The sequence below is a fragment of the Cornus florida genome, unplaced genomic scaffold, assembly GCF_030987335.1.
Source record: "Cornus florida cultivar Cherokee Brave unplaced genomic scaffold, ASM3098733v1 CherokeeBrave_3.0.0_Hap2_Chr05, whole genome shotgun sequence".
NCBI lineage: Eukaryota > Viridiplantae > Streptophyta > Magnoliopsida > Cornales > Cornaceae > Cornus > Cornus florida.
In genome coordinates, this window is record NW_026775575.1 from 118,183,251 (window position 1) to 118,206,198 (window position 22,948).

Genomic DNA, 22,948 nt, shown 5'->3' on the forward strand with positions numbered 1-22,948 from the left:
TTGACGGAAGGTTTGGCACTTCGATGTCGACTCTTCGCCGCCTAGGACTGTATTATGCTCCAAGAATTGGGTAATTCGCCCATTAAAACAGTATGTGAACTAAATTCAATAAGTTATGAGGCCTTGCACCATCCCCCTCTCTAACCCCTAATCCCTAACATTTCTGCCCTAAATATATATATATATATAAAGTGTTTACAAATGACACTCCAGTCTGTATAATAAGTTAATAACAATGGATTCGGCTTTTATCATTTTCTTTAAAATGGATGGTAGAAGATTGAAATTCAATATTGTGAAAAATCTTTGCTGGAAAAAAAAAATAAATTAATAAATTTTTGCTACTCACCCTTTTTGTCCAAACATTTTTGACCCATATATATTTTTAACACTTCAACCTTTTATAATTCGGGGAAGTTTTATGCAAATTAACCCTAGTTTTTATTTCCCCATTTCTTTTACATTTCGGTCGGTCAAGCGGAGCTTGAAAAACGAATTTAAACAAATTTCCTCTTAGATCTAGATCTGAGCTTTCTCAAAGCATCTCTTGAATTAATAGCTTCAGGTACTTTCTTAATCATATTTCTCAATTCAAACACTCAAAATTTTGAATTCGGTCGTCTTACCAAGCACTATTTAGTTTGGTAATTTAGTTTTGTATTTAACACGTTCTTCTTTGATTACCTGCACTTGATAATGTGATGATCAAATGTATGATTTTGATTTCCTTTCCTTGATTATCGAGTTACGGTGATAATAAAGCAGATAGGTTCATTTGAATCAAATGCTTTCATACCCATGAAACCTGCTACTATAAAATTGGAGTATCCAACATAGATTTAAAATTAAAAACTGCATTTCATATCGTTTTTCTACTTCGTCGAAATGGAAGCGTAGTCAATTGAAAAAAAAGTAACATCGGTTATATTGTGTGTTTTCAGTGATGTTTAGGCGCGGGAACAAAACCTCAAAGCCATGGAATGTTAGCCTGAACCCTCAGGTGCCGGTATTGGTTACATTTCTTATTATAATCCTTGTAGTTTTTTTATGGTGGTTTCATGATAATGGAGAGAAATCCAGTTCTTCGTTTGGGATTAAAATGCAGAAATGGAATAGCTTTGAATCATTGGTTCAATTTAACCAGACTGTGGAGTTTAGGAATGGAACTGATGTTATATGGCAAATACCCAATTCACCAAAGGCAGTCCTCTTTTTAGCACATGGGTGTGACGGTCGAGCTGCTAACTTTTGGGACAGATCTGCTAACTGCCCGAATTGCGTTGGTTTGCCAGAAGAAAGGCTAATTGTCCTTCATGCTCTCGCTCGGAACTTTGCTGTTCTTACTGTATCAAGTGCAGGGAGATGCTGGTCATTTGGGAAGGAAAAATTGATTGTTAAAGGTATTATCAAATGGTGGGTTGAGAAATACAAGTTTGAGAAGATTCCTCTTGTGGCTTTGGGGGCCTCCTCCGGTGGGTACTTTGTTTCATTGCTTGCCACCAATCTGAGATTTAGTAGCATTACAATTATGATTGCAGAAGGCATGTTTGATCAAATGGATATTACAAAGAAATACCCACCGACCCTATTTGTTCACATGCCCAAAGACGAAGCTAGGAAGCAGAGGATAGATGAAAATCTGGAAGTTCTGAAGGAAAAAGGCATTGATGTTGCAGATATCAAGTGCATGGAGTTCCCTTTGTCACCAACTTTCTTAGCTGACAGGATTCCAGGTCTTGGTCAGTCTATTTCAGAGAAATTGTTTGATCTATTCCATGACAAGGGATTCATTGATAAAAATGGTTATATGAGAAATGATGGGCGTGCAATCCGTTGGAAAGCAGGTCTCAGAGAAAGAGGGATGCATTTGCCAGATGGGCATTTAGCTCATCACATTCAGGAAGAACTGAATCTTGCATTTGCATATCATGAAATGACTAGTTTGCAGTCTGAGAAAATCTTTGACTGGTTTGAATCTCATATGAGCTGATCAAGACTCTATTCTGCTACATTCTCCCTTTTCCTGACCTTGGAAGAACATCATGGACAACCAATGTAATTTTCAGATGAGCATATATTACTGACTGTCATCAAAACCAACTCAAAGTGGGAACAGTCATGGGAAACTTGTCAAAAGTTTTACCTCTAGTCTATCTTGGATCTGGTCAGTTACGCAAGAAGAAAAAAGGTATGGTGAAAACTCACATGGATTAGATCAAACTAAAAGTGCATATATAATTTGAAGAGAGCATGTCATGCACTAATCTCGGGTGTCCGGTGAAAACATAGCTCTCCTTGGAACTAAATAGTTTTTTTGTATAAAATCCTAATTTTTGTCTAATTCACCATTTAAAGGAATGTCTAAGTACTTTTTGTTTCTCTCTGGAGATCTTTGCTTGGTTATTTTTGTTTTACAGATACTTTGATGATTTATCTATTTATTTCCCCAATAAGCACCTTGATATTGATTTCATGAGTTACCTGCTAACCATGGCGATGATGTTTATTTGTAATTATGTATACATCTGGAATTGATTGATCAGTAGACTTGAATATCAGAATTAATAAGCCCGAAGTTATCAGTTCCGTAAGCTGAGTTACAATAGATTAAGCATCTAGAGATTCTATGTCAAGGGGTAGAAAGGGATTGTTCATTATCTAGTTAGTAGTTACACATATTTGATAGGGCTTGTCGAAGCTAAGCAATTGGATAAAGTAACTTTGGCTCTTTTAGGTGGAGAAATCAAACTTCTTTAATGTGTTTCTTTTTTATGTAATTTGGATGGAGTTAAACTTGCTAAGATGAACTCAGGCAAAGTCTATACCAGAAAGGTTGGAAGAAAATAATTATTTTCTCTCTCTGTGTGTGTGTGTGTGTGTGTGTATTTACATGGAAAATCTTTCCTTATGTCGGAAGAAGTGAAGCTCAGATTTTGCACTTTTCAGTAGTGTTGTTGTGGGTAGGCATGAATAATGATATCGTCTGTGAGAATAGAAAAAAAAGTATTTGTAGGAGAAAATGGAAGAGCATAAAAGTTGAAAAATAATCAATGCCATAAGGATGAGAAGACGTAATAATAAATGAACACAATGGTGTATAGTTTTCTATTAATTCATATATTGGCATGGAGTTGAAATGTTCTAGAGAATATGATATGACTATTGGTCATGTTTTAGTATTTATTTACTCCCTCCGTCCCAAAATAGTTGGGTGCTTTGGGAATTGTGATTCACAATTTTGTTAATGCATAATTATTTTGTTGTACCTAACTATTTTGGGACAGAGGGAGTATAAATCTATTATGGGATAATTTCACTAACACCCCCTCAGGTTTGGCCAAATATCACCCTCAAACATCTTTCTAAAATAACTATTACTCACATTACAAACGTTTGTTCCGTTTTTTCACATTAGAGAAAGAAAGTGATGGTTGCCATTGAAGCTGAGGAAAGAAGTTCACTTTGCAATCTATTCTGGAAAAAACACTTCACTCCTCCTCAGTCTTCGCAACTCTGTTAATTTATATACCTTTATGTGTGTGTGAAAATGATAATGGAAGATTATAAAATTTTAAATATGTTTATATGAGGAAAAATGATAAAAGCTACCAATGTGTCTAATTTCAACACTGATTTGTCCTTATTCATTATTGATTTTTTTTTTTTGGAACAGTGATCACTAAAATAATGAGAAAAATTGATTTTATGAAGTGTAACAGTACTCTTATGGGTGAATTGATGCGTGAAAATGGTAATTTAGAAAGAAAAAAAAAATTAATAATATTTTTGGGTATTGTTGCGTGAAGAGAGAGAGAGAGAGAAAGGGGTTGAAATAGTGGTGTTTGCCTTGGTGTATTGGTGGGAATTTCAATGTTGTTTGCTCTTCGTTTGAGAGGTCAACGGGAGGTAGGTGGACATCTAATATGGAGGCTTTCTCGGAGTTTATTGATGAGTTTGAACTGATTGATTTGCCTTTGGTTGGAGGGCCGTTTACTTGGTCCAGTGGCCGTTCTCCCCCTACACTTTCTCGGATTGACTGATTCCTTGTGTCGGGGGAGTGGCAGGAGAGGTTCTCTGATGTTGTTCAGGCTATTTTGGCTCGTCCTATCTCTGACCATGTTCCGTTGATGTTGGATTGTGGCGGATTGTGCAGTAGACGTACTCCTTTCAGATTCGAGAATATGTGGTTGCGGGCTGAGGGCTTTCTAGAGAGGGCTCGTCTCTGGTGGGAGGGGTATGGTGTGGTTGGCACCCCTAGTCATGTGCTAGCAGGCAGATTGCGTTTCTTAAAGGAATTTCTTAAAACTTGGAATAAAGAGGTATTTGGGAATCTTGAATGGAGGAAAAATCGGGTTCTTGCTGAAATAGCGGCTATTGACCGGATGGAGGTTCAAGGGGATTTGGTGGAATCTTTGAAGGCTAGGAGGGCGGAGTGCAAGGCGGAGTTTACGGAGATTGCTATCATGGAGGAGATCTCGTGGAGGCAAAAATCCCGAGCCTTGTGGCTAAAGGAGGGGGATAGAAACACAAAAATTTTCCACAGATTGGCCAATGCTCATAGAAGAGGCAATCATACAGGGAGGATTCGAGTTGAGGGGGTTATTTTTTGTAAGGAGGAGGAGATCTGCAAAGGATTTTCAGAGTTTTTTGAGAATTCGTTCACGGAGTCTATTGAGTGGAGACCTTTGCTCGAAGGATTGCAGTTTGACTCCATTTCTGAGGAGGATTGTGCTTGGGCTTGGAATTGCCTTTTACTGAGGAGGAAGTTCTGATTGCTTTGAAGAGCTGCAATGGGGATAAGGCCCCAGGTCCAGATGGTTTTACCATGAGATTTCTTCTTGAGTGTTGGGAGGTGGTTAAAGGGGAGGTGATGGGCACTTTCCATGCTTTCCATTCTCGGGGATCTTTTGAGAAAAGCTTGAATGCCACGTTCATTGCTTTCATTCCGAAAAAGGGAAGGGCGTTGGATGTTAGGGATTTTCGCCCTATTAGTTTGGTGGGTTGCATCTTCAAGTTAATTGCTAAGGTGCTTGCTTCAAGATTGAGGAAAGTTTTGGATGGCATCATTTTGGACTCTCAAAACGCTTTTGTAGGAGGTCATTAGATTTTGGATTCAGTCCTTATTGCGAGTGAGTGTGTGGACTCCAGATTGCGTAGTGGGGTCCCGGGGGTTCTTTGTAAGTTGGACATTGAGAAGGCGTATGACCATGTGAGTTGGAGCTTTCTTTTGTACCTGATGGAGAGGATGGGGTTCGGTGATAGATGGAGGAGATGGATTCATTTTTGTATTTCCAGTGCTCGCTTTTCGATCCTTGTTAATGGTGCTCCTACTGGTTTTTTCTCTAGTTCAAGGGGCTTGAGACAGGGCGATCCTCTCTCCCCCTTCTTGTTCTTGTTTGTGATGGAGGCCTTTAGTAGATTGATGAAAAAGGCTACCGAGTTGGGTCTTTTGAGAGGCTTCCGGGTGGGCAGGGATGCTGTTTCTCAGTCGGAAATCTCTCATTTGATGTTTGCTGATGACACTTTAGTTCTTTGTGATGCGAATGTATCCCAGATTAGATATTTGAGATGTATTTTGATTTGGTTCCAAGTTGTCTCCGGCCTTAAGGTGAATGTGGGCAAAAGTGTTTTGGTGCCGGTTGGGGAGGTCCCTGAGATTGAGACTTTTGCTGACATTCTTGGTTGTCGTACTGGTTCATTTCCCATTTCTTACTTAGGCTTGCCTCTAGGTGCTCCTTCGAGGTGTGGGGGAATTTGGGATCCAGTTGTGGATAGATTTGAGAGAAGGTTGGCGGGTTGGAAGAAGCAGTATCTCTCCAAGGGCGGCAAGGTCACTTTAATTAAGAGCACCCTCTCTTGTCTTCCCACTTATTTTATCTCTCTTTTTTAGATTCCTTCCTCAGTTGCGGAGAGGATTGAGAGGTTGCAGCGTAATTTTCTGTGGGGGGGTAGAGGTGAAGAGTTTAAGTTTCATTTGGTGAGATGGGATCAGGTTTGCAGACCAATTCGGAATGGTGGGTTGGGCCTCCGTAAATTGGTGCCTTTTAATAAGGCCCTCCTTGGGAAATGGTTGTGGAGGTTTGGGGTGGAGAGACATTGGCTTTGGAGGAGGGTTGTGGCGTGTCGTTTTGGGGAAATGAGAGGAGGGTGGAGTTCATTGGAAGTTAGAGATCCTCGGGGGGTGGGGGTCTGGAAATTTATTCGGAAGGGTTGGGATGATTTTTCCAAGCACATTCGGTTTCGTCTTAGAGATGGGAGGAGGATTTGCTTTTAGGAGGATATGTGGTGTGGAGATATTCCTCTTGCTCTCGCCTTTCCTCAGCTTTACAGGATTGCTTCGGATAGGTAGGCCATGGTGGTTAACTGTTATCATCTTGATAATGGGAGACTGGTTTGGGATGTTCATTTCAGGCGTTCTTTTCAGGACTGGGAGATCAAGGAGGCCATTCGTTTCTTGGAGTTGTTGTATCACCAGAGGATTGTGGAGGAGGATTCGGATTGTTGGTCTTGGGTTGCAAACTCTCAGGTGCGTTTCGAGGTGAGGTCTTTCTTCAGGTGCCTCTCATTAGTTCCTGGAGTTCGTTTTCCTTGGAAGTCTGTTTGGCGTTCCAAGGCTCCTCTCAAGGTGGCTTTCTTTGTGTGGACTTCGGTTATAGGTAGGATTTAACCCAAGATAATTTGAGAAGGAGAAGCCAGGTGGTGGTCAATCGTTGTTTTATGTGTCTTAGTGATGAGGAATCGGTGGATCACCTTCTCATTCATTGCTCTTTGGCTAGAGAGTGTTGGGATTTGATGCTTGGCTTATTTGGTTTTTCTTGGGTTATGCCAGGATCTGCTAGAGGGTTGATTGAGGCGTGGAGAGGTTGCCCTGTGGGGTCTCTCAGTCAGGATGCGTGGAGGGCTATGCCGCTTTGTGTGTGGTGGTGTATTTGGCTTGAAAGGAATAGGAGATTTCGGTACTTAAATTCTCGATTATTTCCACTCTTTTTTGTTGGGTTTCAGGGAGAGATCATAGATCGTTGGAGGAAATTGTTGACTTTTTGGCCTCTTTGAAGGCTTGAGGCCTTTGTGGTCTTTTGTTTTTTCTTTTGTATTTTCTTGGGTTCCGCTCCCCTTCTGAGCGTTTTTTATAAAATGTTTTATTTATCAAAAAAAAAAAAATTAGTGGGTTTGCAACAGCAGGGTATGGGTTGATTGTGATCGACGATGATGGGGTTCTGGGTTTGCGATTGGGTTTGGAATTCTTGTATGGGTCTTGCGCTTGGTTCTGTTAATGGTGTTATAGGCAAGGGTTGATGGTGGTCTTGGCTTGGTGGTGGATAAACGATGATGGGTTTTTGGATTTGCAATTGGTTTTCAAGGTTTTGTTAGTCTGTGGGTCGTATCTGTAGAGAAGAGAGAGACAGAAGAATTGTAGAAGAGAGAGAGACACAGAAGCATCCCTTTAGACAGAGATAGAGGAGAGAGAAATAGCGTGAGTGTAGTGGGTAGGTAGGACTGTAGGAGTTTAATTAGGGGTATAATAGTCATTTAGGTTATCTGATATTTTAGAATAAATGTGATTAAAAAATTAGGGGGCAAAGTTGTCTTTTCTCATGTTTTTAACGGATACTGTGACGGAAAAGCGAAAAGGGACATAAGTGATAGTTATTTTCAAAAGATATTTGAGACTGATATTTGGCCAAACTTGAGGGGGTGTCAATGAAATTAACCCATCTATTATTTGTGGTGTAACGGCTCAATCTAGCTAAGTTTTGTTGCAATGCCAATACGTTACTCAAGAAAAGCTTGAAATCAAATTGATCTAGAAAATTAGTTCTGCAATCACTGATTAATGTTGCAGAGTGAAAGAAGGAAAAAATCAGTTAGACATTTGAAAGCTTGAGAAAGCATATATTGTTAATGCATAATTGGCCCACTCTCTGGAGTCTGGACCAGTGATCTATTGATTTTATACTTGTAGCAGCATCTCTGTATAGGTAGCAATTCTAAAAGTCTGGAGTGATCTCCTATTGATTTTATATCTATAGCAGCTTCTTACATCTGTATAGATAGCAATTCTAAAAGAAAAGAGCATTGACAGAGAGGTCCATTGTGGTTCGTAGGGAGACAAGAAAAGAATGTATCATGAAAGCATAAGGGAAGGAGGGAAGACTCAAGAGGGAATTATAAAGAGGAAGAAAAAATTGTACTGCAAGTCTGCAAGTGGAGAAGATTCTTTTTCCTTCTAATGGAGATAAGAGAAAAAAGAGTGATATTAATTTGGGAGCATTAAATACTACAGACCCAAGCCTGCTTAATGCATAATTTGTATATAATTTCTTGGGGGTCATAAGCTTTCAGAACACTAGTATGCAGCCTGACGTTTACACTGGTCCAATCAAACTGAAATATTGTACAATTGACTGGAAAAATGTGCCTATAGAATCATGATTAATCTCCTTTTCTGATGTCATCATGGCTGGATTTCAAGTAATCACTCGCACACCACATTTATTGTCTTTCCCAGCCATTTCATTTATTTGCATTGGAGATGGTATTGCATTTATGAATCAGTTTGGAGAATCCCTTTTCTTTAACCAAATGCATTAAGCTATGACTTGTGCCGCGTTAAGCTTTGAATTATGCTGCAGGTCACAAGGCAACACGCAAACGATGTGTGATTATATTTTTCCGACTAACCATTGAAAATATGGGGTTTAATTGATTGCAGAAAAAGGGCAAAATTAGAGAAAAGACAGATATCTCTCCATTTAGTGCAGTAGGTGCTATCCTAGGTGAGGATAATTTTGTTCTAGAAGGAAAATCCAATAGTGCAGCATGAACTCACCAGCACCAAAAGTCAAAGTGCTACATTCTGGATATGAAAACCCTCCTATAAGGACCATTGACAATGTATCAAATGTGAAAACTGGTGTTCATGGATCCATGGCAGGCGCGATATTAGTTTGATGATCATCACACATTTGAAAGGAGGGAAACTGTTGTTAACAAAATAAAAGATCCTCTCTCTCTCTATTATCTGGGTGTAGAAAAGGAGGAGGATTATTTATTCTAAGTATAGTTTATCCTCACTGACTGCTTGTAACTTGGGACTTTCTGGTGGAGGAGACATAGCCAAGCTGGACATCCAACTGCTGAGAAGCCTTTCGGACATGATTGGTTCCATAGACACGAACCAGATATGGTTGAGGCCATTGGTCTTGTTGCACTTATTCCAAATTTTGTGGCACTTGGTTATGTAGAACCTCCTGCATCATCGATGTACTCAATTGGTGATCTTAGGAGTTAAAAAGGCGGCATTGCTTTTGAGTTTTCTATGTATAAATTTACTTTAGAATAGCTGGCCATGATGCTTGAATGCATTAAATGGTAGCTTCATCTTTTCTGTTCCTTATACTTCAGGGGAACGGTTGATTTATTCAATGAGTTGTCTTCTACAGGGGAAAAGAAAAAACACACTATTAAAATGGTGTTTCCTTGTTTTTCTGCTTGCTTACTGGTTTTCAGTAAGCATAATTAATTTCATAGACTATTATTTGGATTTTCACTATTGCAACAATATTTTGTTTTACATCTGCAGATTGTTTCTTTCTTTTGTTTGTCTCCTAGTTAAATCCTAGTGATTTGTACCATGTGGTATATGTAATTTCTTCTGATGTTGTAGTGCTGTGTGGATAATTCTTGATTGTCATTGGCCTGTAGATTGTCCAAGAGAAAAATTCCATGTATCATTCGATGAGAATTAGGTATGTCTGATCACCTCACTCAAGTGGAAATATTTATATAACTGGTGAATTAGAGATAGAAGCAAAAGCCAATACAGCATATCTGGACTCTGTACAGAACTAGGGTAGCCATGTGTTGTTACCGATATAGCACCTATTAGCTACTTATGGACAAGGAATAAGTCAGCATTGGGTTAGGGTTCACAGGGCATCTGACACCTATTATCTAGTTATAGCCAAAACTCTGTATCAGCAATGCAGGTGAAGCAAAGGAATCAACTGTTTGTAGGAATCCTTGAAGGACAACAATACCCCTGATATTGCAGCTCGAGTGAACCTATTTTTTTGTTTTATTTAAACCCTTAGAGAGAGATTTTATACAATTTATGTATAACTTTTTTGATTAGTTTTCCTTCACATTTTATTCAAATATTCAGAGCTTGGATGCCTGTTATTTGTTGTTGGAATGGTGGCTAGATCTTCTGTTTTATATTTTTAATATTATTTTCTTTCCTTTGTCTTTTCAAGTGGAATATTTGCATTATCTTATGAATGTCTGGCCTTTTTGTATTGCAATTATACATGCATGCATATGTACATGTACACGTACTCATATGTGTATACACACACAGGTTCCTTTCCTCATTTTTCTAATTTTATTTTTTATTTTTGTGCATTTTTATGTGTGTGCGTCAATGTCTAATTTTCTACCAATAATGTAATAGAACTTAAGAAACTCTTAAATTTCTTGAACAGTTAAATTTTTAGATGAGTAGACACCCACTGGAAGAAAATTCAGTACCAGAATTAACTTCCAGTTTCTATTTACAATTTTAAATTCATCAGTAAACTGTGATTTCCTTGGTATCGATGGATCTAGTGATTACCTATTGCTATTGTGATTTTGGCAGAAAATTGACACTTAATAATAACAAGTTCTATTATTCTTTCAAGTGGTGTATCTTTGGCTTAGTTTGTTTTCATGAAAACCATTTCTTGTGATGTCTTAACTTGGTGGTCCATAAAAAATATGGAAAAACATGCATTAAAGGAAAATTTATCCAAATTATCTCAAGGTGGCTCTGTATCTGGTTACTTGTCGAGAAAGAAAAAAAAGTGGCGCTGTATCTAGTGGAGAAGTTTTCTTGATTGATGCACTACCCTTTGTCAAGCTTCTAGGGAGGCACTTGTATCTCTGTACATGTTATTTTAAACCATTAATACATTTCTTGGCTTACCCAGGTATCAACCTATTTTTATTGCAACAAATGAGTGCCAACTTTTGTATTTTTGTGATGCCTTTTTCATGAAATGGGGCTGTGTATTTTTATTAGTAACTTTGCATTTACACTACCAAGGATATAGATCGCTTAAAACAATTAGGTTAACACAAAATTGTACTTAGCAGCCAAAATTTAAGAAAATTAGTGTTCATTTGATGCCTTTTAGCTAATATAGATGTATTTTTTGGTCATGTCATTACTTGATAATCCTTCTAACCTTAGATTAGTTATGATCAACTTTATTTTGAATATCATGTGAAATGATTAAAAAAATTTCATAATTACAGGTTTCAGTGTTCTACATTAGTACGTTCATACAAAGTAAAAAGAAAAAAAATCTCTGAAAACATATAACATTTGCATTGCAGCTGATGATGAGAGGCATATGCATAGTGGTTCAGGGTCTACTACTAGTAAATGTCAAAAACTTTATTAAGAAAGATCAGATGGTTTGCAAATATGTTAATATCATTCCAACCTTTGCTATATATGTAATGGCGAAATTTGAGAATGACTCTCATTTCACTAATGCGAATATATCAGGCACGGGAGCAAGAAATGTTTTTCAAAATGGAACAAACCGTTGAGGTAGAGGAAGAGCAAGCATTTACATAACCGCACTCATTTTTTATGAAAGCTTCCAGGACCTTGGTATTCATTGCCTTCTGGCCTACGGCACAGGATTATTGAAATTTATTGGGATGGAATTCCCACACATTGCTATTACTGTCTCTATATTTGGAGTCTGCATGTGATACCATGTATTATATAGACATGTCTTATGCACGGATGCACTATAATGGTGTAGCAATTTTTTTGGTTTATCAAATGGATGGGATTGCTCAGAGGCAGATTCACTGCCATAGCTTAGCTAGAAATTGCCCATATCAAATTTGTGTGTTTTCTATGCTTGCACATACATAGACATGCCAAAACATGGTTCATAATCTCTAACAAGCATGTGTTATCAGTTGGAAACCATGCGTTCACACACACACACACACATATATATATTTATGAACACCAAATTGCACTCAAACACGGTTTCCATCTGACTATTGTGTAGAAAAGTTCCTATACTTGGATCTTCTGAACAGAAATCAGAATGGAAATTCTCTACAGGAATATCTTGTTCTTATCTCTTAATTATTTTCTCACTGTTAACCAATTCACCCTCGTTGACAGATAGGAAGATCAGTTAAATTGTTGTCATGTGATCATTCCACAATTTATTGGTGCACAAAGCAAGTCTTTCTTACCACTCAGAACTTACTGGAGTTGCTATGATTTTGAGGTATTACTTTCCATTTTTTTGTTTTAGTTGGTTTGGTTGGTTTGCATTTATTGTCATTATAAATCAGTTCACTTTTTTTTTGTTTTTTTTCTAAGCATAAATTTATTTAGTTGCAGCTTTGAATGCATTTGATATGATGGATGAGAGCAGTTGCCACTCCCATTAGATCAAAGAAGACTTCTTGATATTTCTGGTCGAAAACTCTCTTTATAGAAGACGTGGACCGCTAACAGCAATCCCGTCTTTACATTTTTTTTTGTAGAAGGCATGGGCCACTAACATCAATCCTTTCTTTTCATACTTCTGTGTCTTGGTCATGAATTGATACTTGAACAACTAAAGACCGACGTCCTTGTGTCATGACTTCCTTTGAGTAGAAATTTTGGACATTATACAATTGACTTTTGATTTAGAGCTTTTGAGATTGTGAAATCTAACATTGATCTTATTGTTACTTTTGGTCATATGTCTGCCAAGCATTAATGGTTGAATGTAGATTACTTTTCATAAGAAGACTGCAATACCATAACTGATTGATGCAAATCAAAGGCATAAAGTGGGTGAGGTGATTCTGCTGGGGGAAGCATCTGAAAAATGGGAAATTAATTTAGCAATCTAATATATATATATACACACACACATATACATATATATGCATGCATGCACAGACAAGTAGTTTCTATCTCTTTGATTTTTTGGATCTTGCATCCAGTTGTCTCTTTTTGTAATCCTTGCAATCTGTCACCTTTATTGTGGAAAACTTGGATAATGTTGATTGAATTCTACTTTAGCAACCCTGTTAGGTACTATAATTGAAGCTACAAATACACATAGATCAACTAAATTACATTATCATGGGAATATCCTAATTATTGCTAAGTAAAAATCATTGGTACTTTGCTGTTTGAAGCTTATGGTTTTAAGCTTAAACCTTCCATGTGCTTTCATAAATTCAATCTACTTCCATAATGGCTTAACTGTAAAACTTGTATAACCTTGTAAAGGTTAGATCTATGATTTATTACTCTTCTTCCACAAGCTAATTCACCTCTTTAGTTATGTTTCATTTGAAGTGAAAAGTATAAAACAAGGGGCATTTTTCACCTGATTATATCATTTTTTGTGATCATCAACGTTATATTACTCATCATTGTTATTTTCATTATCAGATTATATTCTAGTTAATTATCTCATGGGCGACGCCAACATGTAGTGACAAGCTACTGATGTCAAGCCACCAGTCAGTGGGCCTACCAAATTCGTTGACTCATCTAAATTTCCTGTATCAGCAATAATTTTGTAAGTCTTTTCTATCATACCCTTAAATAATTCCTGTAATTATCTTCGATGAACTTTAATCTGGTAACATTTCCTTGTATAGTTCTCCCTCTATATTGATTTTCAGCTTAGAAAATCATTTAAATGAGGATTGAATGTTATTACACTCTTATCTTCGAGTACCTCACATAACTCTTAAATATCCAGATTAATTTTAATGGTCTTCCTACAGCTGTACCATATATTCACTGTGTATCTTTGTTCGACTTACCACTACTTTCCATAATGTCCATTAACTCCTCGTGCATTCACTCATATAGCTCTCCCTCTAGGGTATAGTTAGCATAACAGCAGGCTGTCATTCCTTGGAATAACAGGTGAAGCACAGCCAGGGATTGTGTGGAAAACAGATGGTCTAGTCCCAAATGAACCTTGTGCAACTCCTCATGCGTGCTGGCCCATCTCGTGGTTCAAGTATCACACCAAAAGCGCAGCTTGACCTACCATTAAATGGCTCTGCATAGGACATCTCTTATTTCTTATGGTTTCTAATGATCCAAGTAAGTTTTGATAGATAAGATTGCTCTAGGTGTGACTTTGGAATCCAAGACTAGTTTAGCAATGCCCTACCAGTTCCACATTAATCCAAGGCTAATTTTGCGATGCCATTACAGTTAAAGAGTAGTCTGATTGAAAACTACCCAAGTAATTATCTGAACCCCACTTAAATCATACATTCCTGCTACTTGTCCTCTTAAAATTTGATGCCATATAACTCTCAATCCCTATATGCACTTCAATTTGGTGTGATGCGACATGAATATGCAACTGAAACCAAACCACACTAATCTTATTTATAACTAGGAAAACATAAAGTTGGTATCCATCTTAAAATCTGTAACATCATAGGAAACTAAGAACGCATATAAATCTCCATCCAAGGTAACATGCACCACCTAAGAAAATGCATTGAAAACACAAACTGAAAATGGCTAGATGCTGAAGAGTTAACTTTGGTTTTCAGGCTCTGGGCTTGAGTCTGCCTTCGTTTGCCAGCTTGAAGAGTTGTGCCTGAGCCGCTGCAGCCTTGTTCGAGCTGACTGCTGTGACAAAATTTTCCCTGACTTGCTTGGTTGTGAAAGGGAACCTCTTGTTCACCATGGAGTTTAGCAAGGAAGCCGTCCCTTCGCGGTAGAGTGCTCCAAACCCATCAGTACGAGTGTTTGAAAGCGCTTGCTGCAAGCTCATATTATTGCCCAACCCTGGAATGCTAGGCATGCCAAATGCGCTGCCCAAAGTTCCCCACCAGCCCAAGATACCCCATATCAATCCCGGGTGAGTTCTCCAATAACTGCAAGTTACAAGCATGAAAATTTTTAGTATGTTACATTATACTACCATAGATGACTTCTGACATATGTATTGTTTGTCATCTGGGATTATATAACACATACTCTCATGCGTGAGCAATTATCACTTACTTGCATGTAAAGGGCGGCGAATTTGGGTCAAATGGAGGCGTCGGTGGTGAGATACCGGGAGGAGTCCGAGTGCCTGGGTCAAAGAATGGAGTAGGTGGTGGGGTGAGAATGGATGGTGGGGTGACAATGGTTGGAGGAACACTGCCACCGGAAGTTGGAGGAGAGTTGTAGTACCCACCACCACTAGGAGGGGTTGGAGTAGGGTCGTGATGATGTCCTCCACTTGGCGGTGTTCCGCAGTTGCCTCCGCCTGAGGGGGGTGGTGTGCTGCCATAGCCACCATGTGATGGGGTTGGATGAGAGGGCGGTGTGTAGCTCCCTCCTGAGCTAGGTGAAGGCGGAGTTCCATGTGGTGGACTAGTGTGTGAACCTGTATATAATATATATATATAGTATTAATTAGCACTGCAGATTATATTATTATATGAGAAGAAAAACATGCAGTTTTAACTTGAATGACTAGCTTGCTTCATCTAATATATGTATATGACATTAGAAACTGCTTATGGACATAACCACTTTTGAAAGGACACCTTCACCACCACCATACTTATAAATGGAAGCAACAAAGCTATACTTAGTAACACGTTTTACTCCAAAAGACAGTTCTTAAAATAGTGAAATAGCTTATTAAGGAATATATGCTAGAAAATTAAAGCTGCAACACTGCAAGGATTGTAGGCAGTTAGTATGAGAAATAAGCAGAAGCAAACATGCATAATCTATTTATATATATATATAGAGAGAGAGAGAGAGAGAGACTTGTGGGGGGAGTTCCACTTCCTGGGTCTGGAGTAGTGTAGTAGTTCTTTTGATCTTCAACAATAGTTGTAGTAGACATGACAGGAATGAGCAAGTTGTGAGAAAGCAACCCAGCAAACAAAGCCCACATGAGCAGAGAGCTGGCCTGTTTGTTTCTTTCCCTCGTCATCTCTGTCTGTCTGGTTTCAAGAGAACTTACAGCAATAAGAGAAAAAACAAAGAGAGAAAAGGGTGTACTGCTTCACAGGAGGGAGCGGTGAATATATATAAATAGTGGACGCAGAGAAGTAAATATAAGCAGGTGGAGGAGTGTGTGGTTAGTTGATGTTTTGCAGGTGCATTTAAAGTAGTATTCAATTGTTTCAATGTTTAAAATTTTTAATATATATAGTCTTTGAATTGTCCCACATAATCCTATCAAACATTGTATTAATTGCCACTTACAAATCCAAAATCTAAGCATAATAGCCTAGATATAGGACATAGAAGGAGCTAATAAACTCTTGTAAACATTATCTTTTGTTCCAGGAAATGACCGTCTCTCTCTCTCTCTCTATATATATAGCATAGGTTCACTTCCGAAATATAAAACGCCCATATTGCCTGGATCATTGACGGGAATGCACAAATGTCACATGCCAGTACCGGTGCTGGAATTTTGAGTAGGATATTGCTTTTCCACAAAAAAAAAAAAAAAAAAAAAAAAAAAACGTCTTTTTGAGAAATTTATATTTGGTTTGGAGAACCACCAAGGCCTGTTACTTAGTCGTATTTCTCAAATTGTAAGGTAGAGGGTCCGATTCTCTCTAAAATATTGAGGAAGTTCTATATCAAAAAAATAAAAGAAGATATATATATATATATATATATATATATATATATATATGATTTGGAGAAGGTGGCAATTAATATATAGGAAGTTCGTATAGTTCTTTCAGCATTGCTAACATGCTAAAGCATACCACTGGTCTAATGGCCCAGCTGGTATAACTTCCCTTTCATTGGTAAAGCATTCTTCTTTTACTCGAGTTCTTTTTAAATTTATTTAGCGGGACTGTTCTCTATATAGTGCTTATATAACTGGTTGAACTAATTTAAGTAGCTTTTTGAGGGATCTGAACAGCGAAATATCTTCTATACCTCTGCTCTGACCCATATTATTTGTCCATTTTTCCCTTTTTTTGAATGTTCCAAATTAGTTCTCCTTTACAAAAGTCAAAACAAATAAATCTTCTCTTTCCATTATTATCCTTTACAATTTCAAAAAATTTCAAACTTGATAACCATGCATAAACTAAAAAGGACAAGTTAGTAATTTAAAAAAAAAATGTCTCCTTAAAAACTTTTAATTCTAAACGCGGACATCTAGTATTAGTTAAATAGTATTTATTGTGCATTAAAAATTGTGGTTAAGGCACTTGTTAGCACAGGCTAGGGTGACACTTGTTAATATGCAATTAGTGATAAATTAGACGTTTAATGAATCTGGTTTATGGAAAATTCTAAAATAACCTGGAGGTGCTGTACCCAGTTGGATGTGGTGGTGGGGCCCACCTAATAAAAAACTTTGTTTAAACCAAATGCAAAAAATTAGATCAAACCCTAAATGCAAAAAGCAAAAAATTTATGTGGCTTGAAAAATAAAAATTGCAAGGGGTTAATTATCATAATTATCAACTCCAAATCCATGTTTACTTCTCTCAGTTGCAAGGTTGAAATTGAATATTTGCAAATGTATATATGTATAAATATAGGGTTGGTCAAATGCACAGGTTTCCGCCATTACGAGAATAGGAGAGTCAGATTTATGCACTCTTACTTCTTCGTGTGGATATATTTTTTTTCTGAATTTTCAATGATTTAGCAATTAACAATTTTGAAGGATGGATATATTTATTAAGTTAGATTGGCCATCAATAGGAAATCATCTACAACTTTGAAAAAAGTTTTTAAAAACCAAATTGGAGACGAAACTCTATAGATTTTGGTCTAAACACTGGAGGAGGTAAAAACAAATGAATATATATATATATTAAGAAACACACCCACACATTCACTTTTGTCTCGACGGAAACTTGAATCCCCAATCTTCTATTTTGGGAATATCCTTTGTTTACCATAGCGAATTGTGCCAACTTTATTAAATCAATAAAATTAATTATTGGTATGACTTGTTTAGGCTTAAACTCCAATATTGGGGAATAGAAAAGAAAATTTTGAAACTACATTTATTAGGACACTCTATTGTTAATATTTAGTTATAGCATCATTAAAACCAACCAGATTTCGATATTTCATTAAATTTGAGAACATGATTAACCCATAATATTGCAAGTAAAGTTGAGAAGACGAGTAGTATTGATTAACCTATAAAATTGGAAGATGAGAAGTTAAGGATGTTTGTTGCATGCGCAAGGGTGTTTTCATCAGACAAATCAGCTCATAGGTCTCGTGAGTTGCACATGAACTTTAACACCAGAATTCTTGGGTTTTTAGTAGGTGGTAATTTGCAACTTTTGGTAAATTGAGGGTGTTTATTACCAAATATATATATTAGAGAGGAGTATTTTGCAACTTTATGATAGTACAAGGAGGAGGTTTAGTGCAAATTGGCATAAATTTTAATGAAAAAAACTCTTTTATCTACAACCTCTATCGCTTAGGGGTTTTGCTAAATGTTTTGTCTTTTTCTATATTACATGATTCGTGCTCTCAATTTTTCTAATATATATTATTTTCTTACTCAGAAATTTATTAAAGATATTTCTGGGAGGCGATATCACACTCTACTTTTTTAGATTGCATACCTCTTAAAGAAATGGCACTTTTATCTCTAATTTTATAAATAAATAATTTGTCTTTTCGTCTCCCTCTCTCTTCCTAATTAAAGTTTTGGGTCACTTCCAACTCCATTCAATTCTTTCTATACTTTGTATTAATTATCTATTCTGTGTTGATCTTTGTAAGCAACAATGGAAGATCTCATAGATGAAGAAATTATGGGGTTAAATTAAATAATTGAACTTGTTAGCATGGGAAGTACGGAAGAATTATCAATCCTTGATGAGCCATTCAACTCCATCCATGCTAATGGTGATACTAATTTTTTTTTTTTTTTCATATTGTGTACTTTGAGTTTAATTTGAATTTTTTATTCTTTCATGTGATTTATAAGAATTAATTTGGAATATCTTTGAATTTTGAAATTTACCTTGTTGATGAGAAAAGCCCTAACTGGTTTGACAGTAAAATCTCAAAACCATGGATTTTGTGAAAAGAAAGAGAGAGATGGGTATTGTATACAATTATGTTTGCCTTTTGCCTTGATTGTTTGAACTTTTGTAGTTCTCGTGTTTGTATTATATTATTGTATTTTAATAATAAACTAACCACGCTTCAAAAATTTGAAGAACAAGACCCAGACTAAATTCAGCTGGGTAAATTCCCTTTTCAACGGAATAAATAAATTAGAGTAAGTAAAGAAGGTAAAATAAGAAAGTTGATAGGCAAAGGGAGGGTATTTTGATATTATAAAATAAGAGATGAGGTAATAATGAGTTATCTTGTCAAATTATTAGTTATATATATATTTTTACCATTTGTGATATGAAATAAGAGATTAGGTAATGAATAAGAGATTAGGTAATATTCATTTATTATTAGTCTACGTTAGAGTGAAAACTTAAATATTGTTCTTTTGTAAATAGCTCATAAATTGTGAATTCTTTGATTGATAAAACATCCGTGACCGTTTTGGAGTATGGAAGAAGAAGAAGAAAGATAGATGAGAGTTGGAAATGAATAATTAAGGGGTATTATTGATAGATGAGGAGAAGGTGGGTTTGGTTTGGTTTGGTTTGGTTTGGTTTGTATGTTAAGAAGCATTGTCCAATGGAAAGTGAGGTGTTGTTTCTCACTTATGGAAACATAAAGGTTGTAACAAAGCCTAACTTCTCATACTCGTAGTAATGGGGATTGGAACAGTTTTTCTCTCTCTCTTGTGTTTGTGCAGTAGTGACTGACTTAGTTTGACCTGAACTAGGATGATAAAACTATTGCAAGGATATAAAATCAAAGACACGACGACACACTCAAACCCAAATGCAGATGGACCCCACCCCACAGAAGGAAGATATATATATATATATATAGGAACATATATATCGTTGTTGTCATAGAGCTCTTCCCCACTTTATGGCTGTGACAGAGAGTAGGTGAGAGGTAACAAAGACACAGATAGTAGTAGGAGATCTCATTGAATTGCACTATTAACTACCACTACTCACTCCTACACTAACTACTAAACATGTTACTCAAATATCCTTCTTTCCTTCCTCACAATAAATAAATATATATATATATATATATATAGACACACACACACATGTAGTTAAGATAGGAGAAAAAAAAAAAACGGAAAAAAAGAAAAAAAGAAGGGGGGGTATGGGCCTAATCTCTGAGTGACAAAATAAATTTACAAATAAATTGCTCCAACTTTATCTACTCAAGTAACCCACCATCTCTCTCTCTCATCACAAATACAAATGTTATGAATCGATGAAAAGAAACATGTGGGTTCCCCGGCTTGCATGTGCCACATCGGGCATTTGCATATGAAGTCGGTTACCTTAGTCCATGGGTGTTATTGAATGCATCTAAAGACAAATATTTTATGATTTTTTTTTATTAATTCGTTTTAAGCCCTGGCCTACTATGAAGTAAAAATGGATTACTAATTCATTCATACTTAACTCATTTCAAATTCATCCTAATGAACCCAATTGTCATAGTTGTATTGCACTACTCTACCGCTGGACTAACTGAGAGACAGCTAAAGCATGCAGACAGTACAACCAAAAGCTGTGTACTGTTTGAAATTTGAATTCAATCGAATTGAATGAGATGACCATCCTCCAAAGTCAATTCTCAATTCTTCCATGCCCTAATAAATACATGCATAAATGATACCAGCATGAAAATTGATAAAGAGTGGGGAGAGATGGGGTGGGCCCCATTTTGATAGGCATGAGCTGTGTATTTAAATACTGAAGACAAAGGGGCCCACTTACTCTCTCTCTTACACGTCCCTTTAACCCCTCATTATTTTGGCCATAAGTCCCCCACCCCCCCCCCCCCCAAACTTCTTCGAACTCTCTCATCTCGTGCATTTGGATCTCTTTACTGGTTTGCTTCTGTCCAAACAAATCATTTTCCTATATTATTTTATATAATATAATATAATATAATATACTCCTCCAATCCAAAAACAAAAAGTCTCTGAAAACTGTGAAATGATTTCATTCGGGTCTATCCATTTCTCCTGAATGAAATCACTCTTAGTAGAAAAAGAATTTTGAGAAGAAGTCAAAAGTATGAAAATTTACCCAACCCCACCATATATATTTAATGGAAGATTCCTGCTGAGAAAGCGAAGGTCTAGTGTTTGTAGAAGCACGAGGTGGTTGTGTCGATTTTAAAATACAGTCTTTTTCATTTTATTAAAAATAGATAGTGCACAAAAAATCCTTGTGTAGTTTATGGATTTGGTGCAAATATTACTTAAAATGATTGTAATGCCTTATAACAGTATAATAAATTAATAAGTAAAAATAATAATTTTGTTCAATTGCCATCAATTATTTATATACCTGTACTATAATTAAAAGAGCTAATTTCATAAAAATCTCACTATTTTTAAATTTTGATAATAAATTTATAATCTATTTAAAAAAATCCCCTACACTTTAAAAAGTTATAATGTTGTCCCAATATTCGTATCCGACCTGAATATTGGGACAACATTATCACTTTTTAAAGTGTAGGGGATTTTTTTAAATAGATTATAAATTTATGATCCCCGGCAATGATCCCAATATTTGGTAAATTCATTTCTTTTTCTGATCAATCGAATTTCACAGATCTCATATACACACTTTATTCATCTTATCTTATGTTCATGCTACCTTATATATGCCCAATGCCTGTGATATTCCACATTGGATGCATTTCATACTCACATTGTTTAGCATGTTTCATATTCTGCCACTTGCATAGAATCATGCGATATTTTGTTTTGTATATCTTATTTGACATACATGTTTCTATATTGTGCCTTATATTCTATATATGCTGGCACTAACTTTTGAATTTCTATTTGTAGAGTATGGCTCGCGTCAAGACTGTAGCGCGTAGACACCATTACGGCACCAGACGCAGACTTGACGACGGGGCCGATCCATCTCATGTCCGTGACCCTACTCCCGACCATACACAGAGGAGAGTCCGACAGCGGACTAGAGAGACTACACAGCCCTCTCATACAGAGAAGCCATTACACCCTACTCCACCCCAGTCGCCAGCTCGTCCAGCATTCACTCCATTACCATCTCCACCGCATAGAGGCGCTGAGCAGCCGGCTCCACCTGTTCAGCCAGCTCATCTACAGCGCGATAGGCTCGTACCTAGATATGCACACATAACTATCGAGCGCGAGTCAGTATTCGACACCGCATTCTTCTCCAGATCGGTGCTGACTCGATCTGCCTATCAGGACATCATTCAGCGGGGCCTCTCAGCTATTCTTGCCCCAATCACAGAGCCGATCTACCCGCGACTGGTACGGTTGTTCTACCAGAACCTCCAACCGTTGCCGCGCACTACAGCCGAGCTCATCACCTCTATCGATGGCCATGAGATCACCATTACAGTGAATACTCTGGCCCGTTCGACTCACTGTCCACATCGATGCCCGCCAGAGCTTCAGGAGACCTATCCCAGGTTCCACAGGCCTTCTTACGCCGATATGGCGGTTTTTCTCACAGGTCACCATGCTGGTGGCAAGACCTTCGCCACCCGGACATTCTTGCCGGATGACCTGTGGCTTACAGATTCGGTGCTCTATCTAAACATATACATGGCAGGACACAAGATTCAGAGGTGGGGCGACTATCTAGCAACCCTGTATGCCTTCTATACCAACCACAGGGTGTCTATTCCTGTGCTTATCTGGAGCGTGATGAGGAAGCTCTACGATGAGTACGTCAGCAAGGAGGCGCCCGGAAGGGCCAAGTCTCTCCCATTCAGCCACCTCATCACCCAGATTCTCATCGACCAGCGTTATCC

At 37.3% G+C, this 22,948-nt stretch overlaps 4 protein-coding genes across 7 annotated transcripts; 3 read left to right on the forward strand and 1 right to left on the reverse strand.

Annotated features, from left to right (window-relative positions):
- Nucleotides 1-299: 299 nt before the first annotated feature.
- On the forward strand, nucleotides 300-12,294 carry LOC132309000 (uncharacterized). Of its 4 annotated transcripts, none has more exons than XR_009482530.1 (3): nucleotides 300-565; nucleotides 942-2,188; nucleotides 12,197-12,294. XR_009482530.1 is itself a non-coding variant. In XM_059807344.1 (2 exons), the coding sequence occupies exon 2, from the start codon at nucleotides 944-946 to the stop codon at nucleotides 1,988-1,990; it is 1,047 nt and encodes a 348-aa protein (XP_059663327.1). In that variant the 5' UTR covers nucleotides 300-565; nucleotides 942-943; the 3' UTR covers nucleotides 1,991-2,379. The 4 variants fall into 4 exon arrangements, 1 of the variants encoding a protein (XP_059663327.1); XR_009482528.1 differs by lacking the exon at nucleotides 12,197-12,294 and adding an exon at nucleotides 8,714-9,546; XR_009482529.1 differs by lacking the exon at nucleotides 12,197-12,294 and adding an exon at nucleotides 8,106-8,678.
- Nucleotides 3,924-4,772, forward strand: LOC132310062 (uncharacterized). The gene is made up of 2 exons (XM_059808301.1): nucleotides 3,924-3,977; nucleotides 4,065-4,772. Exons 1-2 carry the CDS (start codon nucleotides 3,924-3,926, stop codon nucleotides 4,770-4,772), a joined length of 762 nt encoding a protein of 253 aa, XP_059664284.1.
- On the forward strand, nucleotides 4,826-6,274 carry LOC132310063 (uncharacterized). Its single transcript, XM_059808302.1, has 3 exons — nucleotides 4,826-4,996; nucleotides 5,105-5,830; nucleotides 5,891-6,274. Exons 1-3 carry the CDS (start codon nucleotides 4,826-4,828, stop codon nucleotides 6,272-6,274), a joined length of 1,281 nt encoding a protein of 426 aa, XP_059664285.1.
- Nucleotides 12,295-14,412: 2,118 nt separating the features above from the next.
- Nucleotides 14,413-16,059, reverse strand: LOC132309001 (protodermal factor 1). Its single transcript, XM_059807345.1, has 3 exons — nucleotides 15,827-16,059; nucleotides 15,065-15,434; nucleotides 14,413-14,934 (listed from the first exon to the last, which is right to left on the reverse strand). The coding sequence occupies exons 1-3, from the start codon at nucleotides 15,993-15,995 to the stop codon at nucleotides 14,604-14,606; spliced, it is 870 nt and encodes a 289-aa protein (XP_059663328.1). The 5' UTR covers nucleotides 15,996-16,059; the 3' UTR covers nucleotides 14,413-14,603.
- Between the last annotated feature and the right edge of the window lie 6,889 nt (nucleotides 16,060-22,948).